We start from the raw sequence: 25,177 nt of genomic DNA, 5'->3' as shown, positions 1-25,177 counted from the left end.
TTTGCAGGTGGGGCGTTTCATATGAGCATGTATATCTTCCTTTTTTTTTTTTTTTGCCAAGTATCTTAAACTGTTTTATTTTTTTAAATATAGAATCATAAGAGTTGGAAGAGGTCATACAGGCCATCGAGTCCAACCCCCTGCTCAATGCAGGATCAGCCTAAAGCATACAGGGTATGTATCTGTCCAACCGCTGCTTGAAGATTATCAGTGATATGGAAAAAGATATGGAAATCTGATTGCTTTAAAATATATATACAGCAGTGGGGTGGAGTGTGGTTTGGCAGGTTTGGAATATTACCAAACACAAAACGTTCTGCTGTACTTTGGAAGCTTGAAATTTAGTTACTATTCCTGAACTACAAGAGAGAGAAAGAGAGAGAGAGACCCTCTTGCGTTATAAGATCAGACAAGTATACTACAAGATTGATCTTAAAGCTTTGTTGTAAACGCTAAGGAAAGCTTTGCTAAGCGCCATTTCCAACTCTGGGTTTCTTCTGCATGCACGTGGTGTGGAATGTTGGTTGCAATCCTTAACCTTCCTTAAACTTCCACTGAGGCAAATTGCTTTTAATGGGCAGCTACAACTGGCTAGATTTAATCATGAATTAGTGAAGTGGCATGAGTTGACATGAGACTGTCAGCTGATATCCATCTCAGATATGAAAACCAACCACCGCCACCATCACATGTCTATCCTTCAGTCCTTGCAATTTCCAACACTCAAGAGAAAACCAAATCTGAACCACCATACTGCTTGAAAGACTTTGACATTGCCTATCAAATCCCAATAGATTTGCAGAGAAGCAAGGTAACAAGCAATGTTTGATCCTTCTTCCCCTGTCCCCTTCTCACCAACTGAGAGTAAGTTATGTTGGTTCATTACTTCCTGAGTATTACACACAGCAGTGTTTTGTTGTCTCATAAGAATTAACACTGGGGTCAGTGTCATACGGATGGTTTGCCCTGGGTTGGAAGCTATTAGGAGCAGGGATGCCAGTCTGCAGGTAGGACCTAAGGATCCCCTGGTTTTACAGTTCATCTCCAGGTGCCAGACCTCAATTCCCCTGGAGAAAATGGCCGCTTTGGAGAGTGGACTCCACTGAGGTCCCTCTCTGCCCTAAATCCCGCCTGCTCCTGGCTCCACCCCCAAAGTCTCCAGGCATTTCCCAACCCAAAGCTGGCATTTCTAAATAAGAAGTGGGGGGTTTCCCATTGCTGCACTGTGGTGCTTCCCTGTACCTCCTGGGTTTTCTCCATTTCTCCCCAACACCAGCCTTGCTGTGATGTTTTAGGAATACCTGGATCAAAGTGGCACTCGTGGGATGGTGAATACAAGGGGAAACCAGCCAGGTGAAAGCCCTGTTGCTGCTGTACTTATATGCCGCTTTGAACCATATGCAGCGGAGCACAGAAGAGGACATGCAGGATGTTCATACTTTTTGTCCCCAGCTCAGAAACTTCTAAGCCACTCACAAACTTACTGGGTCATATCTGGACATTTTGCTTAGCTAAGTCCATGATTTTCCTCCAGCCCAAGGAGCATGCTTTCTGAGGACAGTATTTCTGAGATGCTCTGCAAGTCACCTGGACAGAAGATGCAACCCAGTAGCTAGTATGTGATCCGGATAAGCAGTCATGCATGGAATTAAGCTGTTAGGAGCCTTAAAAACCCTATGGGGACTTGCCTTAAAAACCCTATGGGGTCATCGTAAGTCGGATATGACTTTACCGCATTTTATACACACATTTTAACTACAAAGGTACTGGAAGATTGCCCTAGAACAGGGATAGTCAAACTGCGGCCCTCCAGATGTCCATGGGCTACAATTCCCATGAGCCCCTGCCAGCGTTTGCTGGCAGGGGCTCATGGGAATTGTAGTCCATGGACATCTGGAGGGCCGCAGTTTGACTACCCCTGCCCTAGAATATACAGACTCATTTGTGACTATTCTGGCCATTGCTTCCAATGGCTAATCTATTAATGACTGCATGCTCAATCCAAGCGAATCTTCATAGGTATAGTTTCCCCAAAACAAAACCACAGAAGAATTTCAGGTATACATTCACTTATTCAGAAGATACCAAATTGACAACCACAGACAAATAAATCCCCACCAATAGATACGTCATGAATATACACTTCTCATGGCCCTTGATGAGTCAACAGTATGGCTTAAGGCTGTTGGGAGGGGGCCAGGCTCTTGAAGAAAGGCAAAAGAGGAAATCCAATCACCAACCTGTTTTTTTGTTTTGTTTTTTAGAGGAACCCCTAGCAATCTGCCCCTTGGGTCTAACACACTCAGCTTTCTCTACGGATCAATGCTTGGATTGCTCTTATGATCAGTTCTACTCCCACTGTCCTGCCTGTGCCGAAAAACCTTGCAGGTACCCAATTAAACGTAACTTGCCTTTGGGTGGGTTTGCATTTGGGCCCAACAGCAGAGGGTGTCTCTTCCAGACACCAGAAATGGTCATGTTGCAAGTTTTTATTAAAGTAATAGGTGTGTGTGTGGGGGGGGGAGTTTGCTTACTACTTATCGAAAACCCCACCTCTGCTTGAGCTTAGGGCTTATGTTTCCCAAAAACTGGATGGAGATTTTGGCGATTTATTTTAGGCTTTAAGAGATACAAATCCATTGCATAAGCTTCCGACAGTGGGGGCAGCACAGAGAGCCAGCGTGGCATGTGGATTGAAAGTGGCGTACGGGTTTGATTCCCCTCTCCTCCGCATGCAGCCGCCTGGGCAACCTCGGGTCTCTTAGGACTGTTCTCACCGAGCAGTTCTGTTAGAGCGTTCTCAGACCCGCCTACCTCACAAGGTGTCTGTTGTGGGGAGAGGAAGGGAACGGTGTTTGTAAACCGCTTTGGGACTCCTTCAGGTAGCGAAAAGTAGGGCATATTTAAAAAGCTCTTTTCTTCTTCTACCATGCCTTTCCTTGTAATGTCGGATGAAACGAAACCACATGAGCAGGGCTGGGTGAGACGATTTCCCATGCTAGTGCTATTCCAACTGCAAGAGTCCAATTAGAACGCCTCCCACTGGTAATGCATGAATTGCCATTGCAGTTGTGACCTAATTTTGATCCGCCTGTCTACCACCACTAGCTAAGCTGTACGGGGCAGGGGAGCTGTATGGTGGATGCTCCAGATATGACACACTTCACGTGAAAATATGTTTCATGATGCCAAAAAGAACCCCCTCTCTTCTTCTTTGCTAAAAGAATGCCCCCCCCCCCCCGCATATCTATTCAACTTCATCACAGGAAAAGCAGGCTCACAGCTTAGGGCAAGGTAATAAAGAAAAAATACAGAAAACTCATTTTCCTCATTCGGTTCCAAGTGCTGCCTCCTAATGTGCTTGGGGGTGGTGGGAAAAGAAGACAACAAAGCAGATTTTGAAGACCAAGACTCATTCTGCACAGGGAGGATAATGCACTTTCAATGTGCTTTTGCCGCTGGATTTTCCTGTGCAGATCAGGAAAATTTAATTCTAAGGTGCACTGAAGGTGCATTAACTCTTGGGTGCAGAATGGGCCAAGATTGTGATTCCTTTTTTTAAAGGAATATAAGTCTGGGGCCTGATGGCAGTAAAATCTGGAGAAGACCATGATGCTTGTCCCGAAAATTAAGCGAGCCTGACAACCACTGCTATTTCCCACTGGTCCACAAAATAAAAGTCATGCCTGCAAATCTTAGTGCCAGTATGCCCACGGTGGCATTCCAAGCATTCTGTATCAGCTGTCCCTCTGCTGAGCAGCGACTGGTATTTGCCACCATTAAAGAACGGCGTAGACAAATGAGCTCCTTGATACATTGCTAGAGCGCAATATTAAGATGCCGATATTAGGAGAAGCAGCGGGCCAAGTTAATGTGGGAAGGGGGCGGAGAGGCAAGGGGACTATGTGGAGTTGTTTTCCTTTGCCGTAGGCTGCAGTCATGATACTTGTTCTCTCTTGGAGTGCCCTACGTGGCTTTTATTGCAGTTTTTAATTTTAATTGACTAAGACATAGAGAAAAGACGGCTGCGACCAAGGCAGAAGATAACATTTACGTGCATGGGGTTTTGCATCTTTTAAAAGAAAAGTTCCCCAATCACAAACGGCTTTTCATACCCCTACTCTGCACTGCCTACTTCTCTGACATAGTTAATTGCTGGGGACTAAAATCATGATGCCCGGCAGCTATGAGCATTTGTTGTATGTTGGACATCTGCTTGAGCAAACGAAGCATTCCTTGCACCGATGTGGATTTTAAACTGCAAAGCTATCGCCATGCCGTATTAAGAATGCATTAAAAAGTAAAGCAATTTCCACTGTCTTACCATCAGTCTTTTATTACTGGTTTTAACACAAACGACACTTTCCTACAGCAATTGCTCATTCATAGATCTCCATATTTTTTAACACATACCTCGTTATAATGTGCTAGGGGGAGGCGAAAGAAGAAAAGTGGGGAGGGGGGGGGTCCCTGCCTGCCTAATCAATTGATCTTTGCAACATGAGATTCTCGTTTCCGGCATCCCCCCTCCCCAAATTATTTACTGGCAGATTTAGAGACTAGTTAACTCTGATATTCACATTGGAAAAATTCATTTCAAAAGGTATGAGTGCAAAAAAGAAAAAAAGGAAAGGAACTTTAGACTAAAAAGCGCCCTGCCTTATGGAAATTAGTTCAATGTACAATGTTTGAGTTAAAATGGTTTTGAGTGGATTTCAACCCACATATACCATGTATAAACACTGGTTAAGCTTGAAGGAAAAAATAAAGATATGTCTTTTGCTGTAACAATGCAAACTTTCAGGAGTACGTAAGTAAATATGCACACACGTTTAGAATTCTTTTTTCCCCTTTTCCCACTATTCAATTTATGTATGCATTGCAGAAGACTGCCAGATCTCACGAATATCTGGATGCGGCTGGGCAAACGTAGGGAGGAGGGGACATCCCAGCGAATGCAAAACAGAAAATGCCACTGATTCAACACCGTCCCGTGCGCTATGATGGTGCACATGGGGATTCCTTGGAGGAATCTGACCTGTGCCTGCTAAGGAGGCATGTGCCTAGATTTGGCTCCCCTCTGCGAAATGAACAGGGGTGTTCCATGGATTAAGCAGAGCTCTTGAGGCTGGGACAGACTGCAAATGGTTGCAGCAAATGCGTCTCAGGACCAATGGGGGGGGGAGGGATTCTAGAACTCCAGGCTTTTGCCCACCACAATCTGCCCCAGGTCAATCTGGCAGTACAGTGATCCTAATTACTCCCTCGAAACGTTGTTCCTTCACAGCATTCTACATTTTGCCCAGCCATACCCGGATATGACCGTGCTTCTGGATTTGCACTCAATATATGCATTGGCGTTACAGTAGACAAAAAAGAAGAAGAAAGGTGACGTTTCTCCTGGCTAGACATCTTCTCAGGACTATTAACAACAAATACCAAGCCTCTATTCAGCACATGAAAGCTCAGAGGTACTCACCCTGCAAACTGGGCATTGCCAGTGACTACCGCTGTCTCTAAGCCTGAACTCATCAGATAAACACTTGGAATGATACACACGAAAACACAGGTCACATATCAACACCTCTCCAGGCAAATGGCATTCAAAACAATACCAGTCATGAGTTTCTGTCTCCCAGTCCTACAAGAAATACAAAATAGTTTGGTAGAACATTCTGTCAATATCCGCAACAGCCAAGAACAAAAGCACATTTCTTGAAGACTTGCGACAGGCAGTCATTGTATATATTCAAAAGGGTACTGTACCTCCTTGGTGGGTTGCTTTTTTGTTTGTTTGTTTGATTAAGTCCCAAACCCTGCAATGCTTTGTGCGCTTCGATACCCCAGGCATTCTATGGCTAAGTGCATGGAAGGCTTCCATTCTTGTTACAAGGAAGGGTTGGGTGAGCAACATCAATGAAACGTCTGAAAACCACATCCCCAGCCACTTGCCCATATAGATGGTTCTTGACTTGCATCATAGAAATTCTGCATTTACATAAAACCCATTGATTTTCTTTTTGTTACCACCCGCCCCCCAGGAAGGAAGGCGATGGGACTACACTCGCTGCATCTGACCAATTAATGGTAGCAACCGACCACTGGCTGTTCTGTGGGGACTAAGGCCTGGCTCACATTTTCTCACTAAGGTGTGGATGGGAATCCCTTCCTTTTACCTTTTGGAATTCTGAGGAAGGGAGGAAATTGCTTTTGACTGGCATTCAGTACGGAGAGGAACAAATGATTAAGCCAGGCTTTCTCAAAAGAGGTTTCATGAAACCCTAGGGTTTCTGGATGGCCCCAAAAGAGTTTCACCAACTGGATGAGAGTTAACTGATCTTTATATATATATATATTGGAGGAAGGAGCCCTGCCAGGAGCTCTCAGATTCACCCAAGCCTCAGCTGCATGAAAGCTTAGCCCAGCCAGATGTTCAACAGGCAGACAGCTCAGACCAGCAGAGAGGAATGGAGCTGCAGACAAATCAGGGCTTAGACTTCAAAGTTGTTGCAGAAGCTCCTAATTTCTCTGCCCAGCCTCCAGCTGCAGTTCCCTGTCTGGTCAGCCCACCTGGCACACCTGAGTCAATTACGTAACACCAGCTCGTGCTGGAAGAGAGCTCTAAAACATAGACATGCCAGATAAGCAATAAAGTTGCTGACTGCAAAGGCTTGTGAATCATCACAGAGTGAGGACTGAGAGGCTGTTGACAACCTATATTAACTTGGGGTTAGGAGGCCTGAGTTGAGGACACAACTTTGCAGCTACTTGTGACCGGTTTCTTCTACTAATGCCCTTGGACTGCCTGAACAAACCCTTGACTCACTGGCCTGTCTGACCCTGCATTCTATTGGTTCTCTTGTCATTCTGGGTTTGGATACTAATTCTCCTTGCCTTCCTATCAGCTTATCTGTGCTTCCTTCCAGCAGAGACCTGAAATCTGAAACCAGCACACTGACCCCTCCAAACTGGCCAATGGTGGGCCTGTAGGGGGTAGAAAGGGGAGGCGTCCTGGTCATTAAGCTTCTTGCTGGCCTAGGCTTGTTGCACAGGGTAGAAACTGGAGTCCAGGGGCAGTGGAGTGGTGGATGCCTGCCCCAGCCCTGTCCTGACCCACCTGAGTAGGCCGCTGGGCCCTTTCTGGCATTGAAGGGGGAACAGAGTGTGATGTCACATCTGGTGGGAGTGTCTGGCTGATGTCACTTCTGGTGGCATATGATTTCCAGGGGGTGAGGCAGGGAGGTGTGGCCTGATGACATCACTTCCAGGGTTTCTCAGAGCTGGAAGAATATTTCAGGTGTTTCTCAACCGTAACATAATTGAGAGAGGCTGGCTTAAACATTTATTCAGTGCTATCAGTATTGAAACTAGTTCTTGTTGCAAACCTTGGGGAAAGGCAAGCTAGTATCACTATTCCCATGTTGCATTGGGTGAGGGCTGAGGCTGAGAGACAGCGGCTTGCTTAAGGTCACTAAGGTAAGCATGTGGCAGAGGTAAGGTTTTAATTCTAAATTGCCCTGATTGTTCTCTATAGCCACTATGCTATCTCAACTTCCAGGAAAAGGAGCTGCAATGTTTCCCAAAGAAACCTACTGTCTTCTTCAGAATTTGACCCAGCTCCTTCCCTTGTGATCAATGGGAAAGTGTGAACCAAAACTTGGGATGCTCACTACCTACTGAAATGTTAACCCTATAAGATCGCCAACATCAAACAGATGTTTTTGCTCCGTGGATGCTTCTCTAAACCAGTTCTGGATCTCAGGCTGGTTTTGCTCTGTTTGGGTTCTGTTTTAAGTGTTCTTGTTGCTTTTGCTGAACAACTTAGGCAGCACTAAGGATAAGCTTTGATGGAGCTGAGCTGACCAAAGCAGAACTCCTTGTAAGAGCTCAGAGCTCCTGCGAATTAGTTAACATAAATTCATATAGCAAACACAAGGCTGCAAAAACCTTAAGGACTTCCAAACAGAGCAGAACAAACCTTAGAATCATAGAATCATAGAGTTGGAAGGGGCCATACAGGCCATCTAGTCCAACCCCCTGCTCAACGCAGGATCAGCCCTAAGCATCCTAAAGCCACTTTGTAATCTTAGAAATATGGCAACATTAAGTGGCTTCACGTTCTTCCTTTCAACATCCCTTTTGCAACATATTTTCCGTGAATCCAGATATTGAACTATTTGAACTGAATTGGTTGTGATCCGGGGGAGGTTTCAAAAGGTCAAAATGGTACAAATTAAGCCTACGACTTCCAAATACAATTCTAAATACAAAGGGAACAAATGCCTCTCCCCCTCTCCTCACTGTCTCCCAGTCTTATTTAGAAAAGGCACAATTCAGCCAAAATAAAATAATTTTCATATGCCATTTATTTTAGTGGAAAAGAATTAAGCTATCACTGAGTAAAAGGCATTCACGTGTCTGTTATGCTAATCTGCGTTCCAGTTGTGCACAATCTGAGACTCAGTTTAACTTCTGAGATGTGCTCTGAAATCCTACTAAAATAAATGGGTTTAAAGTGCGTCTAACTCTGTGTTGGACTGTGGAAAAGTTCTCTGTTGTGTAAATAATATAGAAATAAATATTCTAGTCCAGTGGTCCCCAACCATTTTCGGGTCGGGGACCGGGGGGGGGGGGGAGATGGAGGACCAGGGACCGGACGGTGAGGGAGGCACGATCTGCCATGCCTACACGTTTGCGCCCGCCGGTGTGCTAGTGCCCACGCCTCCCCCCCGCAGTGCAGCGCTCCCTAACAGGGTCAACTGTAGTGCAGAAACCATTCAGAAATAGATATTTCTGGAGACAATATTTGGACAGATGATAAGGAAGCAGTGTGTGATCTGACAGGCACACCCCACTACCTTTGACAGAGTTCAGGAGATAATCGGGCGCCTTGGTCAGATCACATGGCCCAATGTCGGGGAGTTGCAAAACGTCTTGGGCTTTCACTGATCCCTAAAGCTGCATCAAGGATAATTCGAGAACACGGAAGACATAAGTAGTGCAATCCTAGCAGAATTCAGTCTTCATCGATCTGCTGAATTCCATGGCCTGAAAAGTGTGCTTACTAAGTTTAGGATTGCACTGCTGTTTAGAGAGCATTTGAGTTCTCCTAAAGAGGTCTTCCACAAATGAAACCTACTCATCTTTCCATAAAAATGGTACAGGTAAGTGGTTTGTGATTTCATTTTGTGAATATAAAACAACCGTTTTCTTTTAGGCACTGGAGGTGCTGCCTATTGTAATCGAAACCTTGGCTACACTGAACGTTAACACTATTTTGTTCCCCAGCCTCCCCAGTAATTACAACCAGCCACCTCCCTGTATACATGCTCAGTGTTTCCTTAACTGTATCATATGGGAAATCTTTACAGGTGCTTTCCCCAGTAGTACGGGAAATCTTTACAGGTGCTTTCCCAGTAGTATTGGCATAATCTGCCAAAATCTAGGGTGACTATATCCCTCCAAAGGATACTGAGGTCATCCAAATCCAACAAACTAGTTATCCCTGGCCCACAAGAAATACATCTGGCCTCAACTTTTTCAGTGTTGGCCCCGACTTGGTGGAATGAGCTCCTGGATGAGTTAAGGGCCCTGGGGGAGCTGGGGCAGTTCCGAAGGGCCTGAAAGATGGAGCTCTTCCACCAGGCATTTGGTTGGGGCCAATGAACATCTGGATGACTTGGTTAAACATCAAATGGACTCCCTCTACCTGGACACCAACCCATAAACCAGACCTCAATACTCTTGAATACGCCAGTTCATTGATCAGCTGACACAATTGAAGAATTAAGCTTTTATGGTTTTATTTTAAGGCAGCCTTACTCAATTCTTTTATCATTGAGAAACTCCTGAAACATTCTTCAGACTTTGAGAAACCACAGAAATGGCAGGATCATGTAGAATACAGTTGGAAAGCATAGCTATGTACAAGCCCACCTGGGGCTCCTCCCCTTCCTACCCCTTCCCGACCCATCACTGGCCATTTTGAGAGGGGGAAGGTGGGTCAACATTGACCATATATGGTCTTATTGCATGATAAATATTTGACTTTTTAAAAAATATATAAAAAATTAATTCCCACCCGTTCAGAAAACCCTCCCTGGGCTCTCAAGAAACCCCAAAGTTTCACAAAACCCCGGTTGAAAAAGCCTGTTTTAAGGTTTTAATAATATACTATTTAAGTTAAATTACTGATAAATCAGATTTTATTGTATATGTGTTATGATTACGTTGGATGATTATGTTGGAAGCTGGCCTCGGCCAGCATGCTGGGAGGGTGGGGTATAAATCAAATAATAAAATAAAATAAAATGTGCAGGAAGCACATCTAAATTAATCTGAATGTACCCCTGACTGCCATATTCTGATTAGTTGAAAAACCAGAAAACATGAGTTCATGAACAATGTAAGATCAAAAGTCAAAGGACTAGAAAAGGTTTGTAAAGGTCATTTGTGTTCTTATATGTAGCCCCAGTGGATATTTGACAGCTCCCTCCCTGGAGGCACCCTAAGAATGCGTAGGGCCATGTCACCGATGTGAAGATGCTGTTGGTGTGAACCATCAACTGAAAAAAAAAGGAAAAGGGGGAAAAACTCAAGCCAAAATATACTGATAATGTTGCAAGGGTCACGCCACCTCAAATTTATATATAAACAATGGCAAAGATTGCAAACACACGGTCTGAATATCAGACAACGCAGAATATCAAAATGAGCATTATATAAGCTGTAGTAATTGCACATACAAAACGGATGATATGTAAAATCAACAGTTTTCTATGTGAAATTACTACCCCTTATGTAATGCTCATTTGGATATTCTATGTAGTCTGATGTTCAAACTGGATGTTTTTAATCTTTGCCAAATAATAAATATATGTTTGGGGTTATATTTTATTTGAAGTAGCTTGACTCTTTCAACATTATCGTAAACCATCAACTCTGCATTGGTGACTGTGGGAGTTGCAGAAGAAGGAGGAGAAGAAGAAGAGGAGGAGGAGGAGGAGGAGGAGGAGGAGGTCTCTGTGAAATAGCATGATCAAAAATGGCACTTCTGAACGCCTGCTTGTGACAACAGTCACGTATGTGGAGCGCCTCCACGTGAGTGGCACAGCCTAGCATGCTCCCTTGTGTGAAGGCATACTCTGTATGAACTGTCATCTCCACCTACAATTACAGTGAGTCCCCGCCAGCATGGTGCTAGTTCAAGGACCTCTGGAGAGCCACAATTTGGGAACCCCTGGCATAAGTGTCATGGCTACATCATTTTTTTGTGGGTGTCATAATTCACACAAACAACATCTCTCCGCAAGTTTGATCTGGTGGGCAGCAGAATGCACTTCAAACGTGTTTGCATAGGAGTCACCACCAAGACCGTTTATGCACTGGAGGTTTCATGCTGTGCTGCAGACTGGAGTTTTAGTCATGGCAGGTTGCCCCACCTATTCATGCCCCCACACAGGGGCGCATTTGGCTTGGTGCACCTCATCCACCTCCTATTTGTGCTCCTGCACGGGAGCTGGGGCAATGAAGTTCCCAGTGCATAAACGGTCCAAGAAGGAGCAGGCCCTTAATAGTTTGTCTTTCTGCTTTTGAAAAGGTTCCCAAGCCTACTCTATCCTTTAGACTCAGGTTAGTTACAGAAGTATTAAGATACACAGTATCTATGCAATATACTCTATGCCAGTAAAAAAAAAAAAGAAGAGAAGATTTTATAAACTATTCCATTGGTTATTTCACTGGTTCCTTCTTTGAAAACTAAAGTGGATCTAAATAGTTTTCAGATTTGATAGTCTTATTTTACATCGGATACCTTGTTCGCCAAAGAACGAACAAAACATTCAATCGAATTACCTTTCCACAGGGTGTAGCCCCCCCCTTCCCGTTCTTTGCATCAGTTTGCCAGAAAGGATCAATGAAACATGACAAAAGTTTGGACCCAATCCACTGGGATGTCTGCCTGCCTGCACCATACTGAAATAAACGGCAGCCCCACCAGATAGCTGCCAGGCCTTGCTCAGTTCTCTTTCATTTCGATATGGTTTGTGCAGGAACACACCATGATGGATTGAGTCCTTATTCAGAATGAAATTATTAATTAATTCTTAACTTAATTAGCTGACCTCCCCTTCCCCCCCCAAAAAGCCACAAGGAAATATAAGTTGTAATTATATAATTGCTGCTGTGATTGTCTCAGGTGACATTTGTAACGAGCTGGGAGGACTGATGGCCCCCTGGTTGCACTATAGCTACTATGGGCTCTTTCACATCCCATTCTAGCAACTTGGACCCGGCTAACCTGGGTCACAGCCTTGTGTGTTTAATGGAGCACAACGGCTTCAACCCCACTGGATCAGCCAGGGGCTTTTCTGCTCCGCTGTCTGATAGAGGAGGCGAGAACCACAGTTGGCACCCATCCATCACTCTCACAGTGTTAAGTACCTTGTGGGGCAAAGCAAGGCTGGATGAATGTGGTTGACAGTGCAGAAGTGCTGCAAACAGTCTTTTTTATTGGTGAGTTTGAGCTTTAAAGTTGGGCTTTAAGAGCTTTTTAAAAAATTGTTGGGGAGCCTGATGCCTGTGGGTGCCCTTTGTAAATGCGTTCTCAAGTCAGGGGCACACATTTTGCATTACTAGACACAGCGGGGGAAAATATCCCTGTTAGCGTTTGGGGGTCAACAAAGTTTTAAAGCTTGTTGTTTTAGAGATATGTAAATGTAAAATACAGATTCATAACAGAGAAAAAGGGGCAAACGGGAGGAAAACGGGAGGAAATGAATGTAAATTTCCAAGTGTGTGTGTGGGGGGGGGGGGGAATGAATATGATAGTTACTTTTTAAAAATATATTGTGGTTTATAAAAATCAACAGAGAAAGAATGTCGACAGGAACACGGCAAGGACCAAAATGCATGTCCCTGGCAAGAGACTGAAATTCTGACAAACATCTCACGGCAGCCTTGTGTGCATTGGGGTTAATTTATGTGATTAATTTATTGGCTTAGCTGTTCCAAATTCAAAGTCAAAAATCAAGATTTCAAAGAGATTATCCTACAATCTGCACATGTGTTGGAACATCTGCAGGACCAGGATCGAGGTGGCTATCTGCCATGTAATTTCCTTGCACGAGGAAGAAGGTCTTTATGTAAATCTGAACATCTGGCTGCCAGCATTCCAGTAACGGCAGATATAAAGCTCCCAAAATCTGGGAAGTACGAACGCCAGCCATGTCTGCACTTGCAAAGTCTGCCGCCAGATGTCATCAGCTCCCCCCGAAATAACAAAATAAAGAAACCATTGCAAGTTCGCATTTTGTGGCGTAACAGAGATACCATTTTCAGCTCCCCGGGAAGAAAGAAAGAAAGGGTGGGGGGAAATTAACGACAGTCCCGTAAAGTGTAGACCGATTTAAGAACTGCTTGGAACACAAGACCGTATGATAAACAGGATTGACACATTTATTGAAAATTAAGAAGTGACAAGCTAATCTAGCCTAGTGCATATCAGAAAATGTAAATAAGAGAAAATACAACAGGAAATTCAAGACTGCATAGTGCAAAAGTTGTTCACCTTGATTTTTGCTGTTGTCCGGGAGAAAGGCTGCATACTGTAGGCCTTTCAAAATAAAGAAAACAAAAACAAAACAAAAAAACACACACATTGTCGCTGTACTGGAACCCTTCTGAGTCACACAGGGCTAAAACGAATTGAGACATGGAGATGGGGAAAGCAGACTATTACAGATAGCATCCTGACGGCATATATTTCCCCCAAACAAATTCTATGGGCTGCACTATCTAGAGTCATTTTACCCCCCTTTTAAAAAATCTTTTTCTGCTTCTAAAAGCTTTCCAAGCAATAAAATTAATTAAAGGGATTTAAAAAAAACACCCCAAAAAAGCAAAAGGAACAAAGCTCTCTGGTACTCTCTGAATAGCCAAAGGATTAATAAATTCACTACACAATCTCTGGGGAGAAACGCATGCTTATGACATACTGCAGTGGTGTCAACACTTTGGAAAACCCAGGAGGTACTTTTAATTTTTTTTTTGTATTATCAGCAAATGATCCATAGTTTTTTTTTTCCTTAAAAAAAAGTGCTTTGGGCTGGTCTTTGAAAATAAAAGGAGGGGGCTAAATGGGAAAGTCCTATCAAGAGAACTCTAGCCCAAATTTGCAAAGGTGTTTTATTTACCTGTAGAAGTGGAAGCCTTTGTGGAATTAAGCTACCAGCAGACAACAGAAATCATTACCAGAAAATAAAATAGCCCTGCATTCCTAAAGCAAAATTAAGTCCTTCTAAGTCAACAGAAGTCAACAGATTTAGAAGGGTGCAGCTCTGTTTGGATTGCACAGTAAGAATGCAACCCTATGTAGAGTTACTCCAGTCTAAATACACTGAGGTCCATGACTTGAGACTGAAAGGACTGAATGGGTGTTCATTATGGAATTTGAGAAAATGTACCACCCAGGGATTAACAGGGACCTTTGATTCCTTACTCACTACAAGTCCTCACATCTCATGCATCCCACCCCTACAGGTGCCAGTTTATGGCCTCATTCCATCGTGCGCCGGACTTTTATGTGTATTCTAATTTGTTGTTGTTAGTTAGAGGAGCCTCACACCCACCTGCTAAAGGCATTACTCCACAGAGTAGATCTTGCTTTACATTTTGGTTGCCAACTGCCAGGTGGAGGGGTCTGGAGATCTCCCAGAATCCCAACAGATCTCTAGACTGCAAATATCAGTCCCCCTGGGAAAAATGGCTGCTTTGGAGTGTAGACTCCATGGCATCATACCCCAAACCCTACCCTCCCTAGTCTCTACCCCGAAGCATCAAGGGATCTCCCCACTTGAAATTGGGAACCCTACTTTTGACCGGATTCTTTTCAGAACATCCCCCTACCCTGCTGAGGATAAATTACAGATGCCACCCTCCAGGTGGGACCTGAGGATCCCCTGGAATTACAGTGTTTCTCCAGACTACCGAGATCAGTTCCCCTGGTGAAAATGGCTGCTTTGGGGAGTGGTTATGGTATTATACCCCACTGAGGTTCCTGTCATCCAGGCTTCATCCACAAATCTCTTAAGAGTTCCCCAACCTGGATCTGGCAAACCTAACCCCGCCCCCCATCCTCCACTGGTGACCAGGGGGCACCTGGCAGTCCTGATATAAAATCAGGCCCAATGGCTGCACACTTCATGCACCTGAAGAAGTGCGTTTTCACTCATGAAACCTTATGCCGATACGAACGGCATTAGCCTTTAAGATGAACTCTGGTTTAGACTTCAGTAACTCTGCACAGGATTGCATTATACTTATGTTCCCATAAGGGGACTGACCAAACCTGTCCCCCTTCCCCCAAGAGAGGTGTGGATTTTATTCAGAGCTATGCAGTATTGGACTATATGTGTGAAGTCACACATAATATGAGGGTCTAGGCTTATGTTAATACAAACTGTAGCATATATGGAGAATTTGGTGCATTGTTACTCTATTTTTTTTATGCTTTGGAGCAGGGGTAGTCAAGCCTGTGGTCCTCCAGATGTTCATGGACTACAATTCCCAGCAAACGCTGGCAGGGAGGACCACAGGTTGACTACCCCTGCTTTGGAGTACTCCCACATATGTATAATCATATGTTCTTGAAGTTTACTGAGCCCTCTGAGGGCCACTCTGTATAGCTGATAGGGTATGATCAGTCTTGTGGGTCACGTGTCTGAAAATCTGGTATGGAGTCTACCCCACCCAGAGTCTGTGGAGAAAGGGTGGATAACAAATATAATAATGGAAGAAACTGGAGCTCAGAACTACTTTGCATATGACTAGAGAGTCCTCATACACCACTCCTGTTCTGCAGCCTTGGTGTGCATGGGTTCATGTACATGCGCAGCTGGATCATGCACAGTTTCATTTGGGGTCAAGCAAATTACAGACAGCCTGTCTGTAAAGTAAGCCCAGCTATCTTTGTGTAATGCCAAGGACATATTGGGACTGCACCAATCATGGACACAAATCTTTAGATGGGGTCCAAACACGGAGAGGAGGTTTATCTGTAGTCAAAGTGAAAGTAGCTCACACCCTCATGGATGTTTTCGTCTTGCATGTGCAGGCAGGACTGGAACTATGAGAAGGCAGTGTGCATTCTGCCATTCCGTGCAAGCTTTAAAAAGTCAGAGAACCTGGTACTGGGCACAGAATTGAGTAACCTGTAAATCCCTGTTTATTTTTTCAAGTTTCTAGTCTTCATGGCTGAGAAGACAGTGAATCCCCGGAAATTAAACAGGGCACAATCAGGGGGTGTTGGTGAGACTTAGGCGCCTTTTCAAGACTAAAAATATTGTAGCAATCATGCAAACTAATAAAACCAAGTTTTATTCAAGGTATGAGATTTGGTGCGCATACACACTTCCTAAGATATATTGCATCTGACAATGATATTATACCTGAGGAAGTGTGGGCACACACGAAAGCTCATCTCTTTTTTCTTTGGACTCTAAATTTGTTCTAAGGAAAAAGATAGAAATGTGCTTGATTTATATAGATTTTGGAATCCAGTATAGCTGGAAGAAGAATGTTAATTACCTGGGTACAGAAATCTGATTTTTTTTAAATGCAAAAGACACACAGCCCTGACTCTGTGATTTATGTCCCAAAAGGATCTTGTAGCCAGTATAGCTAAGCGGTTTATAGTTGAGCCAAACTGCAAAGCTGATTTGATATTATTTTTTTCAGGAAGTGTATTTTTGTAAAGTACAGACAAAGCTTTTAGCCATCTCTCAATGGCCATTTTAGCCATTTCTATCTTCTGCGTTGGGAAAATGAAAAAAAGGAAAGAAAGGGTACTTGGAAACCTGCATGGATCTTGCATTTTCTGTATGCACCTCAACTGCCCTGCCCTTCAAACAATGGACCTGCAATTCAGATATTGTTTCACTTGGAAAGCAGCAACGACTTTTCAACTTTTAAAATGAGGCCTATGCATAGGACTGTAATGTCATTTTGCTGGTGAAGCGGCACAATTGTCCTCAAGTGTTGAAACTTATCTAAGAGCTGATAATTTAATTTTTTTTTAAAACCTAAAAGCTCTGAGGTCAGGCAGAGTGTTGGCACGTATCATTAAGACTGATTTCTTAAGTTGTCTGCAAGATACAGTTCAATGCAGCAACCGTTATTTAGGTCAAAGGTAAGATATCAGAGTTTAGGTTCAAGGCTGGGCTCTGTGGCTCTTCCCTAGGCAAGCAGGGGACACCTGGGCAGTCTGCATGCCACTCACCTACGTCAAGAAATCCCGGGCTCTTCTAACAACCCTAGTGGCAAAACTGGCCAACCCACCTCTTCCCTATACCCAAAGAGCCCCCTAAACTTTCATCTGGTAGTTCCTCTGTTGCCATTCCTCCGGGGCCCCCTCTGCAAAAGAACATACGGACAGCCAACTCTTGGTCAGACCAGTGTCCCATTCCAACAGCAACCAATTCTAGGTGCTTCAAAGAAATCCTAGAGCAGGGCAATTATGAAATAAACAGTTAATCCTTGGTTCATACATGGGTGACGTTGATTCTTACCTCCCTCCACCCCAACCTGTTACTCTTTTTTTTTTTAAGACTTCAACCATAGGCCTGGATCCAATGAACCTTGTTACCGGTTCCGTGTGCCCAAAGAAGCTATAGAACCCTCATGGTAAATAATTTCTGGAACGAGGGAAATTTCCTCAAAAGCAGCTCGTAATACAGCATGGCTGCTTCTGCCGTTCAAAGGGGGGAAAATGTCATACATTTCAATTGGCATGCCCAAACCCTTGAGTATGTCTATGTACTAGGTCTTTGGATCCCAGCCTATGGCCCTATGCCTTAAACCCGATCTACAGATTAAAGACACAAGTGTATTCGCATCAGCTACACTCATTAAATGTTTTTTTTAAGAAACGATCTTCATTTACCTCCGAGGTTCTCATCCATCTGATCATCAATTCTGGATCTAAAACATTCTGCCTTGAAAAATTAAACCTGTACTATCTGAGACTGTTAAAGAAACGGGTTTTTCTATCCTGAGTCAGCTTTAAAAGCAATCTAATCCGAGTCCCTGCGCATAAACTGCTGGTAGGAACTGCAAATATCAGCCTGCGGGTGAACATTCCAGGAAATGCAATGTAAATTCTGGTAGAGAAATATACTCACAATCTCATCTCCAGGCAGCCAGTAACCTTCTTGTTCAATACCAGCTTTTGATCCCTTACACCCCACTGTCAGGGTTTCAACAACAAGGCCATCTTTCACTGCTAAACTAAGCTGACGGGTGGTCTCTTTGGGATGCATCCCGTGAACTCGAGACATGTACCTGTGAAGCGAGCAGAAAAAGAAATTTTGACAATGCAGCTGGCATACACTTATTGGTTTTAAAACGCCCTCCTCGTATCTTCTTTGTCCCCTTGCACTACACAACCTTTCCATAGTAATTCAGAGGGAACATTTCTTGGCCGTCCTGTTCAGAGAGGCTCAAAGGTTTTCTAAAGCTTGACCAGATTTGTTTATTTATTTATTTATTCACTCAATTTTTATCCCACCATGCCTGGCAATGCCGGCTGGTGTTGGTTTACAATTGAAAATTCCAACACTGAGTACATTAAAACCTTAGAATCCATAGCCCATGCTATAAAATACATCCCAACAGGACCCCAGCACTAAAATCACACACTTTGCAACCTATGCTCTCTCTAGCAACAGTGGGGTATCGTGGGTTAGACCTTCTCTAAACCAAGCGGAGGACATCTGAGACTCCATAAAGAATCGGGCTTCCCAAGCTGGAAGTTTCTTCTCTCCAGGTGAACAGTCTTGCTTCAACTGCTCTGCCCACAAGGCAAAAGGGGAAGCACTTCAACCCCTTTGATCATAAGAGTGGCCAGGAGCAGGCATAGCATGCACCCTCCTTTCACTTTGACAACCAGAGATCAAAAGACAAGCCTTGCCCTTGGCGTTTATTAACTCGCCAAGTCACATTCAGGATACTGCAACCATGTTGTCCTGGAGCCAGCGACAGACACGTTTGTGCCCTGTGGAGTACTGGAAATCTTAAATTTGTCTTGGGCAAGCTGGCAAGCTGGGTGTATTGAGACGGTGTTCAAATGGCTGCATCGGCGCAGGATCCGTGCTCAGAATAGCCTATGTCGTGCTGACCGTGTCATGAGAATAGGCAGAGGAACAAAATACCTAACTTTTAAAACGTCAAGACAGTTTGTTTTGTGCTGTTCCGTGGGATAAACGCCCTGTAGGACATGCGCATCGGGCTTCTGGCCAGTTATAAAACTGCCATGTTTGCCCTGGAAAACACCTGTAAGAGAGGCTGAGCTAGGCGTCTTGAAGACAGGGCAGAAAAACAAAGCCCTAACTTTTACCAATTTCACAGAAATATCAAATATAGTCTTCAAATATAGTGTTTAAAAAAGCAGAAAAGAGGGGGGGGGAAACCTTAGAAAAATATATAATTTGGGTATGAATCGGACTGCCCGCTAGTATGAAAATTAGCCCTTTGTGGGCTGTTGACAAGCGATGCAAATAAATCTCACAGCAAGAGACAAATATATAGGAAGAGATATAAAAAGCTGGACCAGAGGTGAGGATGTGAAGGTGGAAGTTTTGATGTCCTCCCGGCAGCTAACAATATTAATAAACACCCCAAAGAGATTGCATAAAACCAAAATTTACAACGACAATTTAGGGTAGCTTTAATCACATGCAATCCTAAGTAAAACCAAAATAAAATATGCCACAAGGGTGGGCCAACTAGTCTTCAGGTAGCCTTAGAGCAGGGGTAGTCAAACTGCAGCCCTCCAGATGTCCATGGATTACAATTCCCATGAGCCACAGCAAATGCTGGCAGGGGCTCGTGAGAATTGTAGTCCATGGACATCTGCAGGGCCACAGTTTGACTACCCCTGCCTTAGAGTGACCAGTCTGGCCTGGACCACAGCCCAACCATGGCTGTTGTGGAAAGAGCCCACCCTCCTCAGAGACCTTCGGGTGGCCTGGCAAGGTCTGCCTGTTTGCCAGGGCTAATGAGGCAGTCTGAATGGCAGGTATCTTATAAGGGAGGGGGGAATGGGAGAGATTTGGACCAACATGAGCAAAGCCGATAGAGGGATGACGATGAACCATCTAAAAGAAGCAGTCAGAGACAGGGGTACATGGCAAAGACTTTCCTATAGAATTGCCAAGGGTCGGACACGACTGAACTGATACCATCATCATCATCGTATTTTTTTTATTTTAGTGGGAAATGTTTTTCCCCCAAAACTATTATTGTAAACCACCTTGAACCACAAGGAAGGAGTATACATACATAATACATAAACTCCTAAATACTTATTATACAAAGGAAACACAGGTTGCTCGTGTTCTTTTAAACACAGCTAATTTTGATCCACAAAAAGCCCGTGCAGAAAAACAGTACCTTGCCAAAGACTAAAGAAAACAAACTGGCACTAGTTAAATTAAAACAAGGCTATAAAGGTAAATAAACCTGACGAGGCACTTTCAGGTGGAAATGCCATCCAGGAGGAGAAACCTCCCTCTTAGCACTGACTCAGCAGGCAGGTAAGCAAAAAGGTGAGGGCCCTGCAGCCTGCCGGATATGCAACAGAGAACTGAAAGCCAAGAACAAGGATTGGGAAAGGCCTGTGCGGGGGCTCTCACTGGCTACTCCCTCTACCGGGGATTGACTTCACAGAGGCCACACTGGAGAATAGTCTTTCGATCCAGGAAGGAGAGGTCGCAGCTCTATGACCAGCTCACTGCTAGGTGGAGACAAAACGCCCAAGCTAGCGATCAATAGCAGGGTGCGGACTTCAAGGACTTCTGATGAGGAAGTCAAGAATATGTCACAAAATAGAAAGGGGGGGAGTATGGTGAAGAACTGAGACGGTGACAACGGCGATCCCTCGCTGTTGTCTCCCAGAAAGATCTGATTAGCCTTACCTTGGGCGAAAGCAGCTGAAGCAAACTGTTTGCATTAGCCTCTGGTCAACAGATTGGACGGCATATTACGTCCCTGAGGCTGTTCCCAGCGAGGCAGGAGAAGCCACGCAAATCTGCTTGCAGATAGGTCCGTACGTGGCACGGGGACAAAATTAATCCCTGTCAGAAGCTGAGCCAGCCTTTAATCAGGCGGGACGCTAAAACAGCCCTTCGGTAACACAGCGAAGGCTAATCCGCACTAGCTAAGCTACAGACCTGTCTGCTGAAATAAAGAAGTTCTTCTTGCTAATCTGCTTGTTCCCTTCCTGATCTGGCCAGAGGAGGCTGTTTGCCCACAGGACGCAGAAGGAAGAGATGGGGAGGGACCTAGGCTGCCTGCCCTCGGCAGCTGAATAGTTCTGGCTCAGGGTTTCTTCATCTGCAAACAAGGCACTCAAACCCAGTCAAAGGTCATGCTGCAAGATTCCTGTGCAACTCCCACAAAGGTAAGTTGCCCGTAAACAACGCTGCCCCTTTAAGTACCACCAAACAGGGGCTTTGTTCAAACGCCGCAGACAAATCTCGACTTGCTCATGTTGTTCATCTCGCACTTGTTATGTGCCCTCTCCTCATCGCCTGTCATGCTGAAGACTGAAATGACGCGGTGGGTAAAGGAAGCCTTTTTCAATAGGGGTTTTGTGAGACCCCGGGGTTTCTTGACAACCCGGTAGGGTTTCTCTGACTGAGTGGGAGTTATATAAAACTTTTTGGGTGATATGACCATATATGGTTATGTCGAACTGCCACTCCCTTCCCAAATGGCCAATGATGGGCCTGGAGGGGGGTGGGAAGGGGAGGGGCTTCGGTGATAAAAATGTTTGCTGGCCAAGTCTTGTCGTACATGGTGGTGACTGGAGTTTAGAGAGGCAAATACTCTCATTTTAACTTAATTGTTTTGGAAGTGGGTGGTAAGGGGCAGCAGATGTCTGCCCCAGCCATGTTCCTAGACAATTAGGCCTCCGGGCTGTTTTTTGCAGGGGGGGGGCAGGCCAGAGAGAGTGTGTAATGTCATATCCAGTGGGACTGTCTGGGTGATGTAATTTCTGGTGACACGTGACTTCCATGGAAGTGACAGGGAGGTGTCGCCTGCTGATGGCACTTCGGGGGGTTTCTCGAAGCTTAGCTAGGGAACCTTGCTGGGTGACTTTGGGTCGGTCATACACTGGCAGTGTAACCTACCTCACAAGGCTGTTGTGAGGATAAAACAGAGGAGAAGAGAATGATGTAAGCTGCTTTGGACCTTACTGGGAAGAAAGACTGGCTATCAATATAAGTAAATAAATAAATGTGGGAGCTTTTGCTAACTGATGTTTATTTCATTCCCAATAATTTAGATTCTTGATTCCACTGTAATCCTGGTTAAGGATCTCAGTTACTGCAACCGAAACAAATCAATTAGTGAAGGGGCCTGCACTAAAGGGTGTTAGGTGGAAGAATTCAGTCTTTCATCTCAATGCACTGTGAGAAGAGGAAGAATGCAGGAACATATAACTCTGACATCCATTCACCATGCATTTGTTCTCAGTACCAGAGTAAATTTCCTTTATTTCTCATATACACTTTAAAACTCTGTAAAATGCAAACCCATTCTCATTTCGTTTTGGGTTAGACACAATCAGTATTTATGGGTTGGCCACCAGGACTGTGGACACTCCCTTTCCCCCTCACCAGCTCCAAATAATAGTTTTCTGTTATTCTGAATTACCAGTGATTATCATGAATTACAGTCTATGTTTTAAGTTGGAAGGCCACTACAGTTGTGGATTCAAAATCTGATGTTAGGACAAGTTATGGTTTTGCTGGGAGCATGGTTTGACAAATGTGGATGCCTCGCCAAACTAAGAAGTCAAAGAAGGTACCGAAGCATACGAGTGTAGGAAGAACAGGGACCTAAGGGCATATTTTTAACTAGAGCTATCAAATTACTCCAGGTGTTTCATATACACTGAAGGAATTAGCATTTACTGAACCAGAGCCAGTTTGGTGTGGTGGTTAGGAGTGCGGACTTCTAATCTGGCATGCCAGGTTCGATTCTGCGCTCCCCCACATGCAACCAGCTGGGTGACCTTGGTCTCCCCACGGCACTGATAAAACTGTTCTGACTGGGCAGTGATATCAGGGCTCTCTCAGCCTCACCCACCCCACAGGGTGTCTGTTGTGGGGAGAGGAATGGGAAGGCAACTGTAAGCCGCTTTGTGCCTCCTTCGGGTAGGGAAAAGCGGCATATAAGAACCAACTCTTCTTCTTCTTCTTTTTCATGTGACCTTCTTGATAGGTGCCTTATTTTTAAGGTGATCAGATTGTCCCACTTTTGGAGGGACATCTGGGGGCACCTGGTAAATTGCACTTATGCTGAAAGTTAAATATATATATATTACAATACTATTTTTTCGTTCTATGCGTTCTATGAAAATTTTTGTCGCTCCATATAGACCAAATTTTAATCAAGAACCCTACCCGGTGAATGGTGCCCCGCTTTACCAATGTTAAAATCTGGTCACCTTACTTATTTTGTTAACTGCTTTTATTCCCATTTCATGGATGTAGAAGTAAGGAACAACAACTTCCCACCCAGGAACTCATGATATACTTGGGATGTCAGTCCAGAATGACAAAATCTGGACTGCCCTAGTCTGGTCACTTGATCATATTAGTTTTCAGGTTATCAGAAGAACAAGAAACACAAAAAGAAAAGAAAAAACCTGAAATCAATCCATAGTGAAAAGGTGACTCAACAAAAATTATACGACTGCAATAAAGCACCTTTTATTTTGGGGAGTTGTAGCAGTGTTGTTGGGACACGAAGCTGGAAGGAAGGGTGTGTTGCCAGCCTGGAGGTGGCTGAAGATCTAGAATTACAAATGATCAGCATGGTGCAGAGGTTAAGAGGGCGGTTTCTAATCTGGCGAGCCAGCTTTGATCCCCCACTCCTCCACATGCAGCCAGCTGGGTGACCCTGGGCTCATCCCAGCCCTGATAGTGCTGTTCTCACAGAGCAGTCCTGTCAGAAGCTCTCCCAGTCTCACCTACCTCACAAGGTGTCTGTTGTGGTGAGAGGAAGGGAAGGAAGGGAAGGCGATTGTAAGCCGCTCTGAGACTCCTTCAGGCAGTGAAAAGCGGGGTATAAAATCCAACTCTTCTTCTTTATCATCTCCAGGCAACAGAGATCAGTTCTCTTGGAGAAATGGCTGCTTTGGGAGGTAGACTCCATAGCATTACACCCTCAAGAGGTCCTTTTCTCTCCCCAAGTTCCACACAAAAGATCTCCCGGAATTTCTCCTGACAACGCTAAAAGAAGTTACATTTCCTAACACTAGTTTCAATCCATCTTCCATCAGGAATTCTGTAGGCTCACCATTTTAATTCCATTTAATTCCATTTATTCCATAGAATAAATTGTTCTATCAAAATGCAGCACGTTTTACCTTACACTTTGAGGCTCATTTGACCAAGTCGAGGGCAGTTGCTGGTCCTATTTCAAACAAGCCTCCATGGCTGCAAACAGCTACCCTTTGATGCACACAGCCCATGAAATCACTGCCAACAGTAATTTACTTAAAACTAAAAGACTTTATTGTAGAACTGGGTGGTCAGATGGGTAGCAGATGGAATTGAACTAAAATCAGCCTGACAGAAGCTGTCGACAGGCCTAGAGGTGATCCTGCTTGTTCATACTTTATATACCCCAGGCAACATACAACCTCTCATAATGTTCATTATCTGGTCAGCGGTGTCAGGAATAATAATTATAATAATACTTTTAAAAGCACACAAGGGTTGCTTGTTCCAGCGATTGAGTTCACTCTAGATTCCCACTCAAAAATGTCATTAACTTACATCTCGGCTGTTCTACTGCCTAATCCCACCTACGTGAGCCACTAAAGTGGTTAGGAACTCCTCTTCCGGCAAGGATTCCTTTTCCAGGAGAAGATGCCTCCTACAGATCTCTAATCGCCATCCTCCTGCCATAGACTGAGGCGCTACAGATACTTTACCGCCCAACGGAAAGGAGTAACAGTCGTTTAGAACCGCGGCAGTTACTGGCGAGGCTACAGAACCGAATGGAATAGAGAATACGGGAGAACGGAATAGAATTTGACATCCTGAAGCATTCAGCAGGACAAAGGAAAAGAAATGCACTGGATCAGCCATTTCGATATAACATCTAC

General features: G+C 44.4%; 1 protein-coding gene across 11 annotated transcripts in view; it reads right to left on the bottom strand.

Moving 5' to 3' along the window:
• The window catches only part of ZMYND11 (zinc finger MYND-type containing 11), a 110,232-nt gene that overhangs the window by 22,559 nt on the left and 62,496 nt on the right, over positions 1-25,177 (bottom strand). For 5 of the 11 annotated variants that reach the window (XM_077303487.1, XM_077303488.1, XM_077303489.1 and 2 more), the window contains exons 3-5: positions 18,177-18,336; positions 13,568-13,612; positions 5,480-5,641 (exon numbers count right to left, since the gene is read on the bottom strand). In XM_077303487.1, coding sequence (XP_077159602.1) covers positions 5,480-5,641; positions 13,568-13,612; positions 18,177-18,336 — 367 coding nt within the window. Of the gene's footprint in view, positions 1-5,479; positions 5,642-13,567; positions 13,613-18,176; positions 18,337-20,969; positions 20,990-24,845; positions 24,999-25,177 lie in introns of those variants that run through there. The other 6 variants (XM_077303484.1, XM_077303482.1, XM_077303491.1 and 3 more) reach the window with 5 other exon arrangements.

Source organism: Paroedura picta, chromosome 11 (genome assembly GCF_049243985.1).
Source record: "Paroedura picta isolate Pp20150507F chromosome 11, Ppicta_v3.0, whole genome shotgun sequence".
NCBI lineage: Eukaryota > Metazoa > Chordata > Lepidosauria > Squamata > Gekkonidae > Paroedura > Paroedura picta.
Note: the sequence above shows the minus strand (reverse complement) of the source record. Positions and strands in the feature narration are given on the sequence as shown.